The following is a 14622-nucleotide window of genomic DNA, read 5'->3' as shown; positions in this document are numbered from 1 at the left end:
CCGAGGTTATTGTTGGTGATTTTTTGCGTTGCGCGACAGTTCAAATTCTCGTGTCCGCAACACTTCTGATTTAGATAACACTAGATATAAATTGACTTAATATTGTTGACTTTTACAGTAATAGGTCAGAGGTCAGGGTCATGAGAGCTGTTTGTTTTCATTATTTGTTTTATTGTTCTTTCAAGAAATTTCGCAAGAAGAAACAAATATGTGCCTATGTATGTTATGTGAATGTAATGTATTTGTGCAATGTTTTGTGTATGTATGAATGAAAAACTTTAATTTCCATGTTTGTTGTAGCCAGACTTATGACATTGAGTATTAACCATGGTAGTCTCATAACACACCTATTGTTGTACTTTATTAAGATTTTTGTTTAGTTTTTGTCATGTTATTCACTACATCGGTCGGGCGAGGCTGTGGCCACAATGTCAAAATGCTTTGCACACAATTGTCTGGTTGTATGTTTATTCGCGTTTTGTCACCGAGGGAGGAAGGCTGCATGGCGTGTTACACCAGCTGCCGTATGGGTGTCTGTCGTCTGGCCGGCCACACACGTCATGCTGGTAGTCTTTTATTAGGTACATATATTGAAAAGCTTTGTCATATAGAAAAAGGTGAGAATAAAGAAATGTACAAGTTTAAAAATAGTTACCACCAAAAATAAACACTTGTGAATAATCTCTTAGTCATGGGAGTCATGGGTTATGGTAGATGATGACTGGTGTGTGTGTGTGCTTTGCTTTATTTCGCTTTGCTTTGCTTTGCTTCCCCAACAAATTTCAAGAGAAAGTTTTGGTGATTTACAACAATTAGGTGATGATGTAACTTAAGATGTCTTGTTCAATATAGCTGTATACTGTACGTGTCTGTTATTAGAGGCGCCCGTTTTCGGTTAATAGAGACGCCTGTATTCGGTTATTAGAAGTGCCTATATTCGGTTATCAGACACTTTTTTTGCAGTTATTAAAGGCGCCGCTCCAATATTGGGAAACAAACGTGAAATATTACAAAGGCACAGTTGGCCTGCACTTAGCAATAAATATATTGCACGTGTTGAGAATTGCAACACATCCCTCCCCCCTCCCTCCCTCCCTCCCTCCCTCCATAAGAGATGGGAAATAATTTTGTGAATTAGGCGGTTAATGTAGAGGCTGGAAGCGGGGATAAAAGGTCTGCTGGTAGTTTTTCCCAACGATCTTAAAAAAAAAGTTAATGGTACATATTTTCGCATTAATAAAAGATATTTGATTTTTTTTTTGGCCTATTGAAAGAAGACATTTTATTTAGCTTTAAAGTTGTTGGGATTTTGTGTTATTGAGAAAATGAGGCTTTTGGGATATTTAATTTATTTTTATCTTTATTTTTGCTTAGTTTTGAGGCGGAAAATGGTCTAGTGGTATATTTTCGCGCAGGATTGGAAAAATAAAAGACCAGTGGAAATTATTTTTGGCCGCCTACCAATTACTATTAATCTCACCGCCGCCACCGAATGTTTTTGTTTTTATTGGATGGCTGTCCACTGTCATCCTTTGTTTTTGTTTTTTTGTTTAGTTTGTTTATACGTGTTTTTTCCCCCGAGTTTTTTGTCAGGTGGTAAAATTTTTCGTAATTAAGGGTTAGGTTAGGTTGCTGGTCCTGAACTGGTAAGGTGTGTATGTGATTTAAGGGTTAGGTTAGGTTTTTGGCCCTGAACTAGTAAGGTGTGCGTGTGATTTAAGGGTTAGGTTAGGTTGGTCATGAACTGGTAAGGTGTGTATGTGATTTAAGGGTTAGGTTAGGTTTTTGGCCCTGAACTAGTAAGGTGTGCGTGTGATTTAAGGGTTAGGTTAGGTTTTTGGCCCTGAACTGGTAAGGTGTGCATGTGATTTAAGGGTTAGGTTGGGTTGGTCATGAACTGGTAAGGTGTGCCTGTGATTTAGGGTTTAGGTTTTTGGTCCTGAACTGGTAAGGTGTGCATGTGATTTAAGGGTTAGATTAGGTTGGTCATGAACTGGTAAGGTGTGCGTGTGATTTAAGGGTTAGGTTAGGTTTTTGGTCCTGAACTGGTAAGGTGTGCATGTGATTTAAGGGTTAGATTAGGTTGGTCATGAACTGGTAAGGTGTGCGTGTGATTTAAGGGTTAGGTTAGGTTTTTGGCCCTGAACTGGTAAGGTGTGCATGTGATTTAAGGGTTAGGTTAGGTTAGTCATGAACTGGTAAGGTGTGCATGTGATTTAAGGGTTAGGTTAAGTTGCTGGTCCTGAACTGGTAAGGTGTGCATGTGATTTAAGGGTTAGGTTAGGTTGCTGGTCCTGAACTGGTAAGGTGTGCATGTGATTTAAGGATGTCATTGCCCTTGGATGTTATTTATAAAACCCCTTTAAGGTATGTCCAGTGTAAAGCGGCCATCACCAAACAATACCGTGTGATTTAAAGAGTTATCTCCCTTAAATATTTTTCGGTATAAAGGGAATATCACGAAACAAACCGTTAAAGGCCTGATATAATGCTGTTATGTTTAGCTTCTAACTTTATTTAGCCCTGAAACTTAAAAATAACTTGTGGTGTGGGAATAGAAATGCTTGTGGTGTACTTGGTATTACTGTATTTCTGTATTTAGCGATGGTACTTGGAAATATTTGTGGTGTGTATAGTATTGGTATTACTGTATTTAGCAATGGAACAGAAGTACCTATGTGGTATTGGTATTACTGTATTTAGCAATGGAACAGAAGTACCTATGTGGTATTGGTATTACTGTATTTAGCAATGGAACAGAAGTACCTATGTGGTATTGGTATTACTGTATTTAGCAATGGAACAGAAGTACCTATGTGGTATTGGTATTACTGTATTTAGCGATGGAACATAAGTACCTATGTGGTATTGGTATTACTGTATTTAGCGATGGAACAGAAGTAGTACCTATGTGGTATTGGTATTACTGTATTTAGCAATGGAACAGAAGTACCTATGTGGTATTGGTATTACTGTATTTAGCAATGGAACAGAAGTACCTATGTGGTATTGGTATTACTGTATTTAGCGATGGAACATAAGTACCTATGTGGTATTGGTATTACTGTATTTAGCGATGGAACAGAAGTACTTGTGTACGTTTTATTGGTCATTGCCAGGTACTGTACGTGGTTAGCATGGGTACAAAGTGCTTATATTCTTCTTTACTGGATTTAAAATGGATGGGGAGAGATAGAAAGGGGATGAGAGAACTAGAGGGAGGAGAGATAAGCAGAGGGTGGAGAGAGAATTTGGGAGGGAGCAGAGAAAGAGATAGCAATGGAAGAGAGAAATAGAAAAGGGGGATAGCAATAAAGAAATGGGGTAGAGAGAATGAGAATCTTTGACACAGGTTCTCGGCTGTCAACCTTTATATCTCACTCTTTATTCATGGAAGCTGTTGAGTACAATGAGATCGATACGAGAACCCTTGACTTTTACGTGGTGGTAGAGGAGGTGTAGGTGGTGGGGGTGGTGGTGGTGGGGGAGTAAAAAGTAAACACCACCTCCATGATTTTCTTAATGGGGAAATCATAAGGTTACGATGGGTCGAGTTAATTGGGAGATTTAAACCGAGTGACGTAAGTGTACAGTAGCTGAGCATATTGTCTCTCCTCTCTCTCTCTCTCTCTCTCTCTCTCTCTCTCTCTCTCTCTCATATATTGTCCGAGGTAGCGAGGTAAATCACGGCGGGAAAGTAAGAACCATAATATTTTTTTACAAATGTACTGGAAAATTGGCCGGGATAATAGACCACAATGAATTAACATGCGAGATATATTTATGGGAGGGAGGGGTGATTATTCTCTCTACTCCAACTCTACACTTCTTTATCTCTACGCCTCTATATCTCTATTCTGTGTCTCTATTCCTTGTCTGTTCCTTTCTTAGCTACTCTACTCTACTTTATCTACTCCTCTATGCAGTATCACTATTCTTTGTCTACTTGTCTCTTCCCTCCTCAGTCTTCTCTTCTCTCTCTCTCTCTCTCTCTCTCTCTCTCTCTCTCTCTCTCTCTCTCTCATAAAGTGAAATAAACAGGATTCAAACACGAGTCGAACACATTATTGGATTGGTCTCGACACAGTATGAAGGTGAACGCAGTAGGTCAGAGGTCATTGTTCTCCCCTCCTTGTGATACGGGGGAGTGTGTTGAGTGTGTGGGTGGGTGAGGGAGGGAGATAGGGAGAGCGGAGTGAGTGAGGGGAGGTAGGTAGGAGGAGGGAGTGGAGTTTTGAATAAGGGAGAGGGGTTTGGGCGGGGAATTGAATAAGAGCCAGGTGGGTAGTGTTAAATGAGAGGGAGGTGGGAGTGGGGGGGGGGTGGCCGAGGTCAGGGTTGACCCAGAGGCGGTCTCGGGGTCATTATACATAGTCTCTGATTTGTGATTAACTTGTGGTTGATTTTGAATTGAAAGTCACAAGTTTGTCTCTATGATCTGTATCTGTTATTGGACCACATGAAGATTAGGCACCCCAGCTTATTGCATCTGATACACACACACACACCCGGATATGATACACACACACACCCGGATATGATATACATTCTGTACATTCACCCGGTTATGATGTTCAATCTCGTTCAAGATTCTTCGAACACGCTGGAGACAGCTGGTAACTCAAGGCCGTTTGTTCACTAGAATACGTAGTATAATATAATACAAAACAACAAAGCCCAACCATTAATTAAAGCAACGGGGAACTAGGTAACCAATCACTTTTACATTTATTCATAATTTTTATTTCGTACTATAATAAACAAACGGCCTTGAGTTGCCAGCTGTCTCCAGCGTGTTCGAAGAATCTTGAACGAGACTGTACGTACAGTACATTCACCCGGATATGATACACATACAGTACATACACCCTGACATGATATACATACATACACCCTGACATGATACACATACATACACCCTGACATGATGTACATACACCCGGACATGATAGCGTTAGGATATTTAATCAACAGGTGGAATAGCTTTGGGGGGCTGATCTTCATGTGATCCCTGTTATTTTGGTGCTGCTAACGAGTCGACTGTTGTTTTCCCCGAGTAAATATTGCCTTGAAGAGAGAAGTAGTAACAAATTCTCGAGTTTGTGGTGATTAGAGAGCTATAATTGGTGGAAGCAGTCGAGCGTCCTGTGTGGGGGGGGGCCTCGACGTGAAGTGTACTGTATGTTGGTCTTTTGGTCAATATCCACGGTGGGTTTTTTTCTCCTTCCTGGTAACCTGCTTCTACTCCTACAGGTTATGGGTGCTTAGTTTTTTTTTTTAATTTTATGCTGGTGATGTTAACGATATTGATTGTTTGGTTTGTGTGTTTCCCCAGTGTGATGGCAAGTATGTGTCTTCCGTATGTTGCATTTCCTCTCACACATACACACGGGAAACTGCAGTAATAATGAGAGGGGGAAATGAGTCTTACCTTACGGCTTTCATTTCCTTGTATGGATGAACGTGTGTGTGTGTGTGTGTGTGTGTGTGTGTGTGTGTGTTAGGCTGGGGTCTGGAGGGGAGGTGGAAGGCGTCCTGGCTGGTGTGGTGGTGGTAATTAAGAACACCATTGGGTGAACCCTATAGCGCGCCCTGCCAGCTGTTTTTGCCCCCACGCCCGCGACATCCACAGCTTCCCTGCTCGCTGAAACTAAAATGATGAGAGTATTAATAGGCTCCACCCCGACGACGACAACGACGCACTCACCATCATTACTACCACCACCATCATCACTATCACCATCATCACTGTTACTGCTATCATCACCATCGCTACCACTTCTCCACCTACTTTAGCTGCAAGTTCGTGTTGAGTGTTAAGGGTAAAGATCGAGAGGAGTTTGTTGATGAGGGGAGGTGTCGAGTCTCGTTGCTGGGGGAAGATGGAGGTGTTGATGGAGGAGTTTGGTGGGGGAAGGTGGAGGCGGTGGAGTTTGATGGGGGAAGGTGGAGGCGGTGGGTTTGATGGGGGAAGGTGGAGGCGGTGAGGTTGATGGGGAAGGTGGAGGCGGTGAAGTTTGATGGGGAAGGTGGAGGCGGTGGGTTGATGGTAGAAGGTGGAGGCAGTGGAGTTTGATGAAGGTGGAGGCAGTGGAGTTTGATGGGGGAAGGTGGAGGCGGTGGAGTTTGATGGGGGAAGGTGGAGGCGGTGAGTTTGATGGGGGAAGGTGGAGGCGGTGGAGTTTGATGGGGGAAGGTGGAGGCGGTGGGTTTGATGGGGAAGGTGGAGGCGGTGGAGTTTGATGAAGGAAGGTGGAAGTTTGATGGGAAAGGTGGAGGCGGTGGGTTTGATGGGGGAAGGTGGAGGCGGTGTAGGTTTGATGGGGAAGGTGGAGGCGGTGGAGTTTGATGGGGAAGGGTGGAAGGCGGTGGAGTTTGATGGGGAAAGGTGGAGGCGGTGAAGTTTGATGGGGAAGGTGGGGGCGGTGGAGTTTGATGGGGAAGGTGGAGGCGGTGGAGTTTGATGGGGGTGGAGGCGGTGGAGTTTGATAGGGGAAGGTGGAGGCGGTGGAGTTTGATGGGGACGGTGGAGGCGGTGGAGTTTGATGGGGGACGGTGGAGGCCGTGGAGTTTGATGGGGAAGGTAGTTTTTGTTGCTGGGGGAAAAGTAGGAGGCGGATGAGACGAGAAGGTGGTGGAGGAGGATAGTGGAATTGTCGCATCTTATCATTTAGCCTCGTATGACGTTGTCCAATGTGTGTGTGTGTGTGTACAGTGTGCATGGTGTGTGTTGTTGCTGTGATGCATGTATGTGTATTGTTGTGTGTGGTATCTGAAGGTTATACATATATTATTTACAAGGTATCGGGATGTATCGCCAAGAATAACACACATATACGATACACGTTAATGTGAAAGTTTACTACATTTTATGTTATGGTATTTGTGGTGGATTATTTAAGGTGATTTTAAGTCAAATGTAGGAAGAGGATAGTCTAGTGTATTAATAAATTTGGGGAATCTACAATTTAGGTTTAGGTGGTGATGTTTAAGGTGTTAGCCTGTTAGATGTTAGGCTATTGACAGATGTTGACAATGTTTAGTAAATATGTAAGGTGTTAGTGTGTTAGATATTTAGAACTACTGACAGACATTGGAGAAAAAAATGTTTAGCAAGTGAAGGTATTAAGAGATGTTAGAAATGATAAAATATTGGCACATGTTTGAAAAATGTTGGGGGGAAAGTTGAGGCTATATGTTAAAAGTGAGAAGTTGTGTTGATAAGGAGAGTTGGACGTGAGCCGCCTGGTGATATGAGAGGACCGGTAAAGTTTGGTGATATGGTCATACGTCGGCTTCATCAGCGCCGCGCCCATCCCCGTCACCATCCCCGCCGCCCTCCATCATCACTATCTTGATTGTGAAAAGCCCCCGTCACTATCCTCACCACCCTTCATCCTATAGCTGACTGTTTAGAGGGGCTTCACCATACCATCCTCACCGTCCTTATCCTCTATCACTATTACGTCACCATCCTTGGCCGTCTCCCCACTGTCTTGTCACCACCCTTTCCCATATCACCATCCTTTCCCTTCCTATCACTATCTTGTCACCATTCTTTTCATCACTACCTTTCCACTTTATCTCCTGTGTCACTATCGCCGCCGTTCATCACCACGTTCGTAATGGTGACGGTTCAAGGACACACACGTTGACTGGTGGTTCACATATGGCACAATATAACACAGACTAAAGAGAGGCAAGACGTTTTAATGGAACGAGCAGTTGTATGGCCCTATATTATGGGGGGTCACTTGAGGGGTTGAAGGGGAAGGTCTCTCTCTCTCTCTCTCTCTCTCTCTCTCTCTCTCTCTCTCTCTCTCTCTCTCTCTCAAAGGTCACTAAATTTTTCAAATAGTGGGGTTATTTAATGAATAACTTGTTACTAGCACTTCACTATGACTGAATTGAATAGCGTTTTACGGTGAAGAATGACTTGAAAGTTGATTCATAGCGCATCACTGGCATGGTTCATTAATAGCGTGTTATTCACACCTGGGTAACAACGCATAGTAAATAGCCCGTTACTAATGTCTTTAACACTGACGAAGAGCTATTTGTTTTAAAGTGTTTTATTTTAGGTTATAGTACAGGTGTGTGTGTGTGTGTGTGTGTGTAAATGTCAACTTAGAGAAGGTCATTGCCGCTTACCCAACTCTTGAGTATATAGGGGAAGGAATAGATTAGTTCAGTGTAGTATTTAGTAACACTATTACAGCGTTGATCAGGTCTTGTTAATTGAAGCTTGACTAGGGAGCTTGGGTTCACCTGGAGATTTGGAGACCTTAAGCTTATTTCACCTGGAGATTTGGAGACCTTAAGCTTATTTCACCTGGAGATTTGGAGACCTTAGGCTTATTTCACCTGGGGATTTGGAGACCCTGAGCTTATTTCACCTGGGGATTTGGACACAGTAACGCTCCGGGGTGTAATTGAACGTTAGGGGGTGTGAAAATAAGCTGGGGTGCCTAATGTCCAGGTTAAATAAGCAGGAATGTCTAATCTTCAGGTAAAATAAGCTGGGGTGCCTAATGTCCAGGTTAAATAAGCAGGAATGTCTAATCTTCAGGTAAAATAAGCTGGGGTGCCTAATGTCCTGGTTAAATAAGCAGGAATGTCTAATCTTTAGGTCAAATAAGCTGGGGTGTCTACTCTTCAGGTCAAATAAGCTGGTAATTTTACAGTGTTTCCCTCTTCAAAGTCGCGAGGGTCAGTGTAGAAAGCTGGTGAACCTTCGTCGGTGTTTTGAGGGCCTGTGAAGTTGAGGGGGGGGGGTGGTAAACCATCTCAGAGAGAGAGAGAGAGAGAGAGAGAGAGAGAGAGAGAGAGAGAGAGACGCGCGCGCGCTTTTTAGAGTCGCTCGTGTCGGCCGGGAAAAAAAAATGTGATCTGTTGTATTTCAGGAACAAGATGTTGCCTTTGTATTAAGTGTTTAGTGTTGTTGTAGAATGTTGAGATTGTTAATGTTGTATGAACCGTGGAGGATGATGTAGAAAGCTTGGGGTTTATTGTATGAAGTGTGGATTTTGATGTTTTGAGAAAGCTTGGATGATGTGATTGTAGAAAGCTTGAATGTTGCTGTGATTGTAGAAAGCTTGAATGTTGCTGCTGTTGTAGAAAGCTTGGATGTTGCTGTGATTGTAGAAACCTTTAATGTTGCTGTGGTTGTAGAAAGCTTGAATGTTGCTGTGGTTGTAGAAAGCTTGAATGCTGCTGTGGCTGTAGAAAGCTTTAATGTTGTGATTTTAGAAAGCTTTGCTATTATTGTAGCAAACCCGTATTGATATGCAATTTTATTTATTTAGTATTTAATGTTTGGGAAGTGATGGTGTTAGGTTTTGTATATCGGTTCAGTGGCGTAATTCAGGGACAGTTTGGTGGCTGAAGTTAGTGATATTTTACGCCTTTATGCCTTCCAGATGAACGTGTGTCTCGGTTTCATGTCGAGTGTGTGTGTTCCCAGTGAGCCGTGGTACTGGGTGGTTAAGGGCGGCTTAATACGTCTGTTCCTCCAGAGTTTTTTTTTCCATTGTGCGAGATTTCATAGTTGGTGTTTCAGTGAGATTTGGCGTAGTGATTATGTGCTGTGTTTGGGATGGTAGTTAGGAGGCACCTCAAGGTACCTGAAAACTTTCACCTACGTAGTTTACGTTCCATCCTCCGAGTTCGCTGGGAAGACAAGAGAATAAATGCTAGTAGGCTCGCTGACACTAACTGTAGGAGCCTCGAGGCTACCATTATCCATGAACTACTACGCTGGACTGGCAATGTTACCTGCATGGACGACAGCAGACTGCCAAAGCAGCTACTTTAGTCACCTAACGAATAGTAAGCGTAACGCTGGTGGGTAACTGAAAAGGTATAAGGATAGTCTTAAGACAAACCTGAAAAAGTGCTAAATCGACCCCCTCACCTGGGAGACGATCACTCCACACCGTAACGCTTGGAGGAGCACCACACTAGAAGGTGTCAAAACTTTCGATTTAGCCCGACTGCAAACCGAGACAGACAAGCCCAACGCCGGAAAGACGCTGCCTCCGCCACTACTCCCGCACTAGATGGAGCCCTCCACATGTGCAACATCTGTGAACGACTCTGTCGGTCCCGTATCAGCCTCTAGTCGCATTAAAACTCGCCAACCTAGGTGACATCCTTAATAACTCCATCATTGTGTCATAGCTGGATGATCGTCATATTCTATCCCGAGTGACAGCAGTGAGGGTGGTTGTATACCTTGTTTAAATAATAGGTTGGGCGTTGTCACACACGGTCACCCTCGCCTTGGATTTCTCATCATCTTCGATACTTGATTAATGTTGAGGCGGACTTTGAGTAAGATTTAATATTAAACTGGACCCGACCTTACCCTATCCGACCCAACCCGACCCTCCGTGCAGTGAGGGCAGCTTATGATGTGAATCCCTTTGTGCACGGTGGCCCCTTAACCCTCCCCAAAGTTGTTGGTGTTCGGTAATAACATAGTTGGTCACCTCGGCCCTGGTCACGGGTCATCTGTTAGCCCACACTACAATGCCCTGCTTGACCCATTTGGGGGGGGGGGGTTACCTTGGCTCGGGTCAATGGTAATAACAGCGTGATACCTGGACGGGGATAATTTGCACCTGGAGCATTAAGTCTCTCTCTCTCTCTTTTTTTTTTAAGGGAGTCGAGTTGTATTAAGGTGGGTTGAGTTAAGGTTGTGGCAGGTGTTGGTTAGGTGGTTGATTGTAGCACCTGCACTCGGGTGACGCAATAATGTGGACCGATATTTACGATTATTATGTGTACGGTACCTTCATGAACCCCCCCCCTCCCTCGAATAGAACTTCTAGCGATAAAATAAACTTTCCTGGACTGGGTATTGGGATTGTTCACTAATTCACGCGTGACTCGGGTTCATGCAACTTTTAGGTGTCCTTGTTGACGAGATATTGACGTGTTGAGTGTGGTTATTTAACGAACTCAACTACTATACTCGTCTCTTAAACCAATTTTTTAATCATCTTGCTGAATAAATGTACGTGAATTAATCCCTAGACCCGGAATTATCTCCTGCAATACTTCTAAAAAAAAAAGAATGTTCAAATGTAATAATCTCCACCTCTAGTTTTCCGCACAACACGAATTACAGATAGTAATCATCATAGTACAGTGCTCGTTTATTTTTCTGTGGGTGTGTACGGTGTATAATGTATGCTGAGGTCAAGGCTTTAGTAGAATTTAGATGCTCCGGCCTCCTGTATGTGACTGATTTAATTTACTTTTTTTTTTCACTTCTGGATCCCAAGTTATGTGTGTTTATGGTTCTTGTGTGGCAACAGTGTAGTGTATATAGTAGTTGTGTAGATTGGATTTGTTGTACATATACTTGGTTAGCTTCGAAGGATTTTTGATACATTGGAAAGGAAGTAATTTAGTTCCACTGGTGTATAACGTATATCTTGTGGCCCTAAAATGCCTTGAAGTTGTATATACTGTATCTGCGTTTGTTTTGATTAAGAGGCATAGCAGTTGGTCGTTGGTTAATATATGTAGCTTTCAAAGGGTGTTATGGTAGTGTGTTAAGTCTGGTGTTGGGGATTATCTTACGTCAGTCTGATCTTAATGTTAGGTCGTGGATATTACATGCTCGTACGTGAAGTATTTATTAACATGAGGCCAGAGGGTGTTGCTGTGGGTAAAGTCTCGTCTCCTATATGTACAGTTGGCCACAGGGTTATAAAAACATTCCCGTCCACATAGAGCCCTGCAGCCACCCTCTCCCCCAGTAGTTAGGTTACACTTGGTCGAGTTGGATCAGGTCCAATTAGGACTGGAGCCCATTTGAGCAGTCACCCTCTCGGTCTCTCTCCAAGGATACCAGTTTGGGTGTTGCTCTGTTGCATCATAGGGTAACAGCCATAGACACTGAATAAACTGTTTACAACTTGGTCCAGTTCATGTTTACTGATTCTCTCGAGTCAATAAATATCTCATGTTAAGATTGTAGGTTGGTGTGATAACAACGGACTCGGGCCTCTCTCGAACACTGATTAACACCGTTTGTAAAGGATGGCATTACTTCTGCTCAACGGCTCAAGTGAAGACGCCATTGGTAGTTCACTTGGTGTTCATGGATTTTTTTTCTTCTCAGTTATTACTTAAACGCGAGGGAAAAAAATTATTATAATTCCAACAAAACGTAATCTGTGTTGATATAAGACTTAGGTTAATCCGCTCTTGCTTTCTGGAGCTACGCCACTTAAACTTGAGACAAATAAACACTTTTTAATGTGTGTGTTTACTTGTGTGAATAAATCCTGTTCTCAAAAAAAAAAAAAGTGAAAAACTTAGATCCCGACTATCAACCATGCATGTAGACCCGTGTTAGTGGTACTGTGTTATGTGTGTGTCAGGTGAGGGATGGGATGAGGGGAGGTGAGGACGAGTGTAATGTGAGAGACGGCTGCCATGTGTAATGAGCGTGTGGATTTACGGCGTCACTGTCTCCTGATTACCGTGATGGGTGACGGGCAGGTGAAGTGGCATCACCTGGTGGGGGAGAGGGAGGGACGTGGAAAAGGAGAGAGAAGGAAGAGGGAGGTGGAAAGGGAGAGAGGGGGGATAGGGAGTCTGAAAAGGAGAGGGGAGGAGGTGAAAAAGGAGAGGAAGAGAGACGGAAATGAGAGAGGAGAGGACGAAAGAAAGAAATGTAAGGAGGGAGGAAAGAAGAAAGGGAAGGGAGAAAAATACAAAGGTTGGGAGAGAAAGTGACAAGGAGAACCAAAAAGGGAGAAAATGAGAGAGAGAACATGATAGTTTTAGAGGCTGGGTGTTAGGTATTGGCACCGGTAAATTATTTATGAGTTAAGGGTAAAAACTCCACTTCAGACAACCCTTAAAACAGGTAATTTATTTTTATAGGATCGAGTATATATATATATATATATATATATATATATATATATATATATATATATAGTGACGTTTTCATGGGAAATATTCGTGAACAGCTAACAGCGATGACCCCACCTTACTTTAGAAATCCTTTAAATTTGATTCTTTTTAATTGCAGATCAAGATTTTAGTGAAAAACTTTGTATGTAATAAATTAATGTTGGAATAAAAAAATTCTAACTTCCAGGATTATAAGATACAAGAAATAACAGCCAAGATGGTATTATTGTCGCGTGAATAGTGATGTGTATTAACCCCGTGCCGTTAAACTCTCTACAAAAACCCCAAGTTTAAGAGACGTTACCTGAACATTATGTCCTTATTTTGTAGCGAGAAGTATCACCCGTCTCCCCGTAGGACTGATGACTATTAAGAGCTGTAGAGAGGTGGCTTTTATGGCCGGGCACCCGAATTTATTGTGTGGTGGCCTGGTAGTCTGTTGAGGGAAGCGGGGGTTGTGTACACGTCCTCTTCTTTCAAGTATAATTATATATAAACAAGAGTATATTGCCGCTGGATCTGTACGGCTATAGTATATAATTATTCCTCGCTTCACTTCCTCACAAACCACTAGACGAAGTTTAAAGACTAGTTTCAGTCGTTTTGAGTTGACATGTCGTTATCAGATGCCGGCAACACTAACTTAAGTGTTGGGCGACTCCCTGTACTAACAAACAAACAAACAAACAAACCACCCACCTAAACCTGCAGCAACCCACTCTCTCACCTCACTCTCTCTCTCTCTCACTCTCTCTCTCACCTCACTCTACTAACACACAAACCATTTAAACCTGCAGCAACCCACTCTCTCACCTCACTCTCTCACCTCACTCTCTCTCTCTCTCACATCACTCTCTCTCTCACCTCACTCTCTCTCTCTCTCACCTCACTCTACTAACACACAAACCATTTAAACCTGCAGCATCCCCCCCTGTTTGTCTCTCACCTTCAAAACAAGCGAGTCCGTCCATAATATTGGGTGTAAATGTGGTGGTCCTGCTGGCTGCTCACGGTGTTCGTCCTGCCGTCCACCTGATTGACAGCTGACGACCAAATGGATTCGAAAGTGGAAGGGAGCACCGCGGGCGACTCACTGCAGCCTACACGAGGAATGTGGGTGATGGTGGTGGGAGGGGGCGGGGTGTCTTGTATTACCCTTCCTTAATGAACAGGCTGTAGAATAGTAGGATTGCCACAGAGGATTAGGCACCCCCCACCTAATGATTAAGCGATGTTTAAACACCCCGAACGCCGCCCTCTGTATTGTTTACCTGGACTCTATATATTGACCCACCCTCTGTATTCAGCCCCGCGCTCTGTATTCTGATCCACCCCTTTCCCCCCCCTCTAGTGTGACCCACCCCTTCTGTAGTGTGACTCACCCTGCAGTCTGACCCACCCCCTGTATTCTGACCCACCCCCTGTATTCTGACCCACCCTCTATCCCCAAGGTTTCTGGGTACTGCAGGTTCCCTTGGTTCGCGTGCAGTAGTATGGGATGGGTATCTTAGAGGGCTCACATGTTATCCAGTACAATATTGTTGATGCAAATTAGATTGATATTATTATTGTTTCCCAGTGAGTTAGTTGACGTGAGGAGGGGGGGGGGTGAGGCAGATGTACGAGGCTTTGGAGTTGGGCAGGTGTAGGGAGGAGATACTGTGGAGTGTGGCAGGTGTAGGAGAG

General features: G+C 43.4%; 1 protein-coding gene across 1 annotated transcript in view; it reads right to left on the bottom strand.

The window, feature by feature from the left end:
- Nucleotides 1-5787: 5787 nt before the first annotated feature.
- Nucleotides 5788-14622, bottom strand: part of LOC121857286 (formin-like protein 5) — a 33177-nt gene continuing 24342 nt past the window's right edge. The window contains exon 2 of the mRNA XM_042353275.1: nucleotides 5788-6596. Within this exon, the coding sequence (XP_042209209.1) occupies nucleotides 5788-6596 (809 nt within the window). The remainder of the gene's footprint in view (nucleotides 6597-14622) is intronic.

This window comes from Homarus americanus, unplaced genomic scaffold (assembly GCF_018991925.1).
Source record: "Homarus americanus isolate GMGI-L3 unplaced genomic scaffold, GMGI_Hamer_2.0 scaffold20465, whole genome shotgun sequence".
Taxonomy (NCBI): Eukaryota; Metazoa; Arthropoda; class Malacostraca; order Decapoda; family Nephropidae; genus Homarus; species Homarus americanus.
The sequence above is the reverse complement of the archived record's forward strand: the minus strand, read 5'-3'. Positions and strand labels throughout refer to the sequence as shown.